General features: G+C 47.4%; 1 protein-coding gene across 1 annotated transcript in view; it reads right to left on the bottom strand.

Annotated features, from left to right (window-relative positions):
* Positions 1–4,856, bottom strand: part of LOC134331157 (myelin-associated glycoprotein-like) — a 62,142-nt gene extending 57,286 nt beyond the window's left edge. The window contains exons 1-5 of the mRNA XM_063012488.1: positions 4,811–4,856; positions 3,066–3,185; positions 2,815–2,968; positions 1,914–2,010; positions 195–426 (exon numbers count right to left, since the gene is read on the bottom strand). Coding sequence (XP_062868558.1) covers positions 195–426; positions 1,914–2,010; positions 2,815–2,968; positions 3,066–3,185; positions 4,811–4,856 — 649 coding nt within the window. The remainder of the gene's footprint in view (positions 1–194; positions 427–1,913; positions 2,011–2,814; positions 2,969–3,065; positions 3,186–4,810) is intronic.
* Between the last annotated feature and the right edge of the window lie 3,410 nt (positions 4,857–8,266).

Genomic DNA, 8,266 nt, shown 5'->3' with positions numbered 1-8,266 from the left:
TCCCTTAGAACAGCTCTGCAAGGAGACTCATGCCAAGGATTGCGTGAAGAGGTTGGGTTCTGCCTTCGCGTCCGAATCTGGGCAAGGAGCGTTGAAAAGAGGGCTTGTGGCTGATGTCTGTCTGGTGGATGCGGCCAGCGCTTCTCCTAGACGGTAGTGGCTCTAGAGCCAAGCCAGCTGGGGGTCACGGTTACCAGACTGGGGATTCAGTCGGGTCAGCTGTCCTCTGGTGATCTTCTCAGGTCCGATGGCTTTAGCTCTTCCTTGTTGAAGTCCAGAGTGTCGAGTTGGGGCCTTTTTCTTGGGTCGAAAGCGTGTTCCTTTTTTTCTGAGAGAGACTCTTGCATCAGCTTTACCGCCTCTTTTCAAGGGACAGTGAGGGGAGGAGTTTTGCTTAGGGAAAACCAATAAGATGACCAGGACCTCCTACCGAGGGTGTGGCGTAATTTTAGCTTCCTACATTCCACCAAAAAGGAGTAACTTATAAGTAACCACTGGATGGCACTATAGCTCTTCCAAATTACCACTTTTATCTAGCATTAAACATTCCAATATTTCTTACGATTTAAACGTTAATACTAGATACGGACTGGTATAGGCACTCTTATAAGTATATCTATATATACTGGGATATGTTAACTTTCAGCAACAAGAATCAACAACATCAAGTGTTTTTGATAACTTTAGCACACATTAATAGGATTATACAGGTATTACTATAAACACACAACCTGATAAATGATTACTAAAACAACTTCATACATTCACATGCAAACATTCTGTGGAGACAACAGAGCATGAAATACTTCCTAAGATTTTAAGCTTATATTGGGTCAGACTAATATTTGAACAGTTTTACCCTGAGCCGGTTATAACATAAAAGAGGGCACACATTAACAAACATGACACAATTGCAGTAGAACTTTGAGGTGTGTAATTGTGGCAAATTATAACATATAAGCAGACAGCATATTACCAAAAACCTAGCACATTTAAACTCTGGAATGTGTAACTGTGAGTGGGTCCCTCTGTGGGGGTAGAGGTGTGATCTTTTCCCAGCAGATCTGGGGGACTCTGAAAGCCCCGGTGCCTTACTGTCTAGAGAAGTGTGTCCCTGTAGCAGTGACTGAGTCGTTAGAGAGTCATTAAGAGATAGACTCCCACACATCAGAAATCCTCCGGGTAAGAAACATTGAGCCAAATGGGTTTTTATGGTGAAGGTCTGCCTTTTGTTTAGACAAAAGAGGTCTGGAAAGTCAGTCCGAAATCAGGTTCTCCCCAGGGAGCCTTTCAGTGTGTTAGTTCAAAGGGTCTTAAACCCAGAAAGGAGGTGTCAACCGAAGTTCAGGCAGTAACTTTTAAAGATTACCATCTTGTTGATACATTTAGCTTGACTTGAGAAAAATTCTTAGTTTTTAATGTTCTGAAAGAAGAAATGCAAATATCCATGACACTACACAGTCATTCACCTCAGGTTTATTCCATGTGTTGTTGATTTTCTTAGTGAAAATAAGTAAACACACCTCCTGCAGGGTTAAAACTTCTACACTATTTCATTTTTAACTTTTATTCATTGTTGGAATCAGTAAAATCCGAATCTAAGCAGGGGTGCACAAACTTTTGTTTGTTATAGTTCCAGCTAAATGGTTAAATATTCAGTCATGCAAACAGAATCAGTTCAGATCAGACTGAAGGTTCTGTTTGGATCCATATTTTGGTTGATCTGGTTTTGGGGGGTTCAGGTCTTTACACCAGACTTACTACTGAACCTCCAAGTGCACAGAACAGCAAATCTAAAAAGTTTGTGCACCCCCGTAGTTCACTCATAACGGCAGATGAAATAATAGAACATTTTACTGCAGAATCTCATGAATTCACTACAATTATTATTAATAAAACAGAGCGATTCTTACCAGCGTCTTAACTTCTTCAGTTCCTGGAATAAACTGATGGTTTAACACGTTCACCCAACCACAAACTTCCTTCCACTTCTCACCAACCAGCTCAAACCTTCAACACCAACACAAGATTTTACTGGTTATATTCTATTAACAACCTAAACACATGAACTGCTGCTTTCAGGTCTCATCTGGTCACAGTGTAACTACTGGGTTCCAGTCAGGACTTTAACCATAGTGCTAGTTTTACTCTCTTCCAGGTATAATGACATGTTTCATTATGCACTAGTATACACATCTTTACAAGCTTTACTAGGTCACCATTAAACAACCATCTCCATTTCACTGTTACTTTGATGCTCTTACTAGGAAATGCTGGATTTAATCTTTCCCAGATACAAGACCCTGGAACTGACCAACCCCCCCCCCCCCCCCCCCCCCCCTACCATGACACACCCTGGTACTGACACACCCCCATACCATGATAAATACTGGTACTGACACAGCCCAATACCATGATACACCCTGGTACTGACACGCCCCCATACCATGATACACCCTGGTACTGACACACCCACATACCATGAAAGACCCTGGTACTGACACGCCCCCATACCATGATACACCCTGGTACTGACACACCCCCATACCATGACACACCCTGGTACTGACACGCCCCCATACCATGATACACCCTGGTACTGACACGCCCCCATACCATGACCATTATGTCATTATGTCCAAGATGGCGCCGCAGATGGCGACACTGGTTAGGAGCTCCGTAGTGCTTTGTTTGTTTTTGTTTGTTTGTTATGGCATGTGTGATCCAAACACACTCCAATACAGCGCAGAAGATCTGCTGAACATTAGGCAGCTCATGCCACCAGGTATATTTCCTGATTTTTCATTTTCGGACAGTTTTTTGGACATTTTGGTCAGCGGAGCGGCTGCGCTCCTGAGCAGACGCAGGCGGATGCGCAGACGTGGGAAGCGCGCCGGAGCGCTCGTCAAACTCCGACAGCGCGGACTTCGTACACCGCTACCCAGCATCCACATGACAAACCTTCGCTCTTTAGGAAATAAAATGGACGAGCTTTCACTGTTAAACCGTACCAACAAGGACTTTTCTCTCTCTGCTGTACTGTGCTTCACTGAGACCTGGCTCACCGATTCCGTCCCGGACAGCTCGCTCCACCTGCACGGCTTTCATCTCCACCGAGCGGACCGCAACGCGGAGCTTTCCAGCAAGAAAAAAGGCGGCGGAATTTGCTTTTATATCAACCAAGGCTGGTGTACAGATGTCACAGTGTTAATGAGAACATGCAGCCCTAATCTGGAATCACTTTTCTTGAACTGTAGACCGTTTTATTGTCCGCGGGAGTTTTCATCAGTTGTGCTTGTTGCTGTTTACATTCCACCTCAAGCGTGCGCGCGTGAGGCACTGAGCGCTCTCGCTGATCAGATTCTCAGCGTGGAGCACAAACACACAGACTCTGTTTTCATCATCTTAGGGGACTTTAACAGAGCAAAACTTAACAACGAACTACCTAAATACAGACAGCATGTTACCTGTCCCACCAGGGAGAGCAACATTTTAGATCACTGCTATACTGTATTTAAAGGTGCGTACCGCTCTGTCCCTCGTGCAGCACTGGGACTATCTGACCACTGTTTAGTTCATCTTCTCCCGACCTACAGACAGAAGCTCAAGTGTGCCAAACCTGTGGTCAGCACGGTGAAGAAATGGACTAATGAGGCTAAAGAAAGGCTTCAGGACTGCATGGAATTAACAGACTGGTGTGTGTTTGATGATGCCACAAGCAGCCTGGATGAACACACGGACACTGTGACATCTTACATCAGCTTTTGTGAAGACATCTGTGTTCCCACCAGGACTCGCATTAAATATAATAATGACAAGCCCTGGTTTAATGCCAAATTGAAACAGCTGCGCCGGTCTAAGGAGGTAGCATATAGAAGTGGGGATCGGGCGCTGTACAACCAGGCAAGGAACACCCTAACCAAAGAGATCAAGGCTGCAAAGAAGAACTACTCCAACAAGCTAAGCAGCATAATGTCCACAAATGAGCCATCAACCGCCTGGAGGTGTCTGCAGAACATCACCAGCTACAAAAGGCCACCTACACAGACAATGGGAGATCGTCAACTGGCCGACGACCTTAACAGATTCTACTGCAGGTTTGAACAGCCCAGCAACGAGCTCCCATCCAACACCACTTCACACCCATCTGACTATCAGCCACCCATCCAGCCTGCCCTGAAGATCTGCGAGGAAGACGTGCTGAGACTTTTTAAAAAACAGAAAGTCAAGAAGGCCCCAGGTCCTGATGGAATCTCTCCCTCCTGCCTGAGGACCTGTGCAGACCAGCTTGCACCTGTCTTCACTAAGATCTTCAACAGATCACTGGAGCTGTGTGTGGTTCCATCCTGTTTTAAATGCTCCACAATAATACCCATTCCCAAAAAGGCAACTACCACAGGACTAAATGACTACAGACCTGTTGCCCTGACCTCTGTGGTCATGAAGTCCTTTGAAAGACTGGTTCTCAACCACATTAAGGAAATCACGGACCCCCTGCTAGACCCCCTGCAATTTGCCTATCGGGCCAACCGGTCGGTGGACGATGCAGTGAACATGGGTCTCCACTTCATCCTTCAACACCTTGATCACCCGGGAACTTATGCAAGAATTCTGTTCCTGGACTTCAGCTCAGCCTTCAACACAATTATTCCAGGACAATTACACAGCAAACTGACTGAACTCAGCGTACCAGCCTCCACCTGCCAGTGGATAACTGACTTTCTTACTGGCAGAAAACAGCAGGTGAGGCTGGGAAAGTGTACTTCAGGGACCAGAACCATCAGCACAGGTGCCCCACAGGGTTGTGTACTCTCCCCACTGCTCTTCTCGCTGTACACAAATGACTGTACCTCCATGGACTCCTCTGTTAAAATCCTGAAGTTTGCAGATGACACTACAGTCATTGGTCTCATCAGTGACAGTAATGAGTCTGCTTATAGACGGGTGGTTGATCAGGTTGTCCTCTGGAGCAGTCAGAACAATCTGGAGCTGAACACAGCAAAAACAGTGGAGATGACCGTGGACTTCAGGAGGAGACCCCCAACCCTGCCAGCACTCACCATCCTAGACAGGACTGTGATGGCTGTGGAGTCCTACAAGTTCCTGGGCACAACGATCTCCAAGGACCTGAAGTGGGACAGCAACATCAACTCCATCATCAAGAGGGCTCAACAGAGGATGTACTTTCTGTACCAGCTGAGGAAGTTCAACCTACCCCAAGAGCTGATGGTGCAGTTCTACACAGCCATCATAGAGTCCATCGTCACCACATCCATCACAGTGTGGGGCAGCGCTATCACAAAACATGACACCAAGAGACTGCAGCGCATCATCAAGTCTGCAGAGAGGACCATCGGTGTAAAGCTGCCCACACTGCTGGACCTGCATGCCTCCAGAACCAGGAAGCGTGCAGAGAAAATCATCACTGACCCGTCTCACCCTGGTCATCACCTGTTTCGGTGCCTTCCATCAGGCCGACGCTTCAGCCACATGAAGACCCGAACGACCAGGCTACAGAGAAGCTTTTATCCAAACTCCATTACGCTCATGAACAATTGAACACTACTGTACTGTTAATACTCGGGACACTTGCACATCAAAAACTACCTATTTCATTTATGTAATGGCATACACAGGATTTTCACCTTTACTTCCATTTCATATTTATATATTTTTATATTTTCTATAGTTTTTATATTGCACAAAACTGCACCTTTTTAAAATTACAATGTAAATTGCACATGCTAAATGTTTACAATGTTTTCTATGTTTACAGGTATGAATGTGTGTGTTAGAGAGAGAGTGAGCTGTGTGAATAAGATTGTCTGTATTGTATTTTTCGTGCACTGCAAGCATCTGTGTAACCAAAAACAAATTCCTTGTATGTGTGAGCATACTTGGCCAATAAAGCCCGATTCCGATTCCGATTCCGACACACCCTGGTACTGACACACCCCCATACCATGATACACCCTGGTACTGACACACCCACATACCATGACAGACCCTGGTACTGACACGCCCCCATACCATGATACACCCTGGTACTGACACACCCCCATACCATGATACACCCTGGTACTGACACACCCACATACCATGACAGACCCTGGTACTGACACGCCCCCATACCATGATACACCCTGGTACTGACACACCCCCATACCATGATACACCCTGGTACTGACACACCCACATACCATGACAGACCCTGGTACTGACACGCCCCCATACCATGACACACCCTGGTACTGACACACCCCCATACCATGATAAACCCTGGTACTGACACACCCCCATACCATGATACACCCTGGTACTGACACACTCCCATACCATGATACACCCTGGTACTGATACACCCCCATACCATGATAAACCCTGGTACTGACACGCCCCCATACCATGACACACCCTGGTACTGACACACCCCCATACCATGATAAACCCTGGTACTGACACACCCCCATACCATGATAAACCCTGGTACTGACACACCCCCATACCATGATACACCCTGGTACTGACACCCCCCCATACCATGACACACCTTGGTACTGACACGCCCCCATACCATGATACACCCTGGTACTGACACCCTCCCATACCATGACACACCTTGGTACTGACACGCCCCCATACCATGATACACCCTGGTACTGACACACCCCCATACCATGATACACCCTGGTACTGACACACCCCCATACCATGATAAACCCTGGTACTGACACACCCCCATACCATGATACACCCTGGTACTGACACCCCCCCATACCATGACACACCTTGGTACTGACACGCCCCCATACCATGATACACCCTGGTACTCACACACCCCCATACCATGACACACCCTGGTACTGACACGCCCCCATACCATGATACACCCTGGTACTCACACACCCCCATACCATGACACACCCTGGTACTCACACACCCCCATACCATGACACACCCTGGTACTGACACGCCCCCATACCATGATACACCCTGGTACTGACACACCCCCATACCATGATACACCCTGGTACTGACACACCCCCATACCATGATAAACCCTGGTACTGACACACCCCCATACCATGACACACCCTGGTACTGACACGCCCCCATACCATGACACACCCTGGTACTGACACGCCCCCATACCATGACACACCCTGGTACTGACACACCCCCATACCATGATACACCCTGGTACTGACACGCCCCCATACCATGACACACCCTGGTACTGACACACCCCCATACCATGACACACCCTGGTACTGACACATCCACATACCATGATACACCCTGGTACTGACACACCCCCATACCATGATACACCCTGGTACTGACACGCCCCCATACCATCACACACCCTGGTACTGACACGCCCCCATACCATGACACACCCTGGTACTGACACGCCCCCATACCATGACACACCCTGGTACTGACACGCCCCCATACCATCACACACCCTGGTACTGACACACCCCCATACCATCACACACCCTGGTACTGACACGCCCTCATATCATGATACACCCTGGTACTGACACGCCCCCATACCATCACACACCCTGGTACTGACACACCCCCATACCATCACACACCCTGGTACTGACACACCCCATACCATGATACACCCTGGTACTGACACGCCCCATACCATGACACACCCTGGTACTGACATGCCCCCATACCATCACACACCCTGGTACTGACACACCCCATACCATGACACACCCTGGTACTGACACACCCCCATACCATGACACACCCTGGTACTGACACACCCCCATACCATGATACACCCTGGTACTGACACACCCCATACCATGACACACCCTGGTACTGACACCCCCCATACCATGACACACCCTGGTACTGACCCCCCTCATACCATGACAGAACCTGGTACTGACACACCCACATACCATGACACACCCTGGTACTTACCCCCCATACATTTACATTTTTAGCATTTAGCAGACGCTAAACCTGGCAGTGATGGGGCTTGAACCAGCAACCTTTGGATTACTAGTCCAGTGCCTTAACCGCTAGGCCACAACTGTCACAACCATGACAGACCCATCATTCAGAGTAACATCATTCTGTTACAATATTTATCCTTTTATAGAGAATAATAAGAAATAATCCATAATTCCTTTTTGTTACTGGATCAAAACTTGAAATGTCACAGCAACAGAATTTAAATACAGTCCGACTGTACTAGCGATGATTATTTAAGTAAAATAGAAAAAATATGGCTGCA

The sequence above is a fragment of the Trichomycterus rosablanca genome, chromosome 1 (genome assembly GCF_030014385.1).
Source record: "Trichomycterus rosablanca isolate fTriRos1 chromosome 1, fTriRos1.hap1, whole genome shotgun sequence".
Taxonomy (NCBI): Eukaryota; Metazoa; Chordata; class Actinopteri; order Siluriformes; family Trichomycteridae; genus Trichomycterus; species Trichomycterus rosablanca.
Note: the sequence above shows the minus strand (reverse complement) of the source record. Positions and strands in the feature narration are given on the sequence as shown.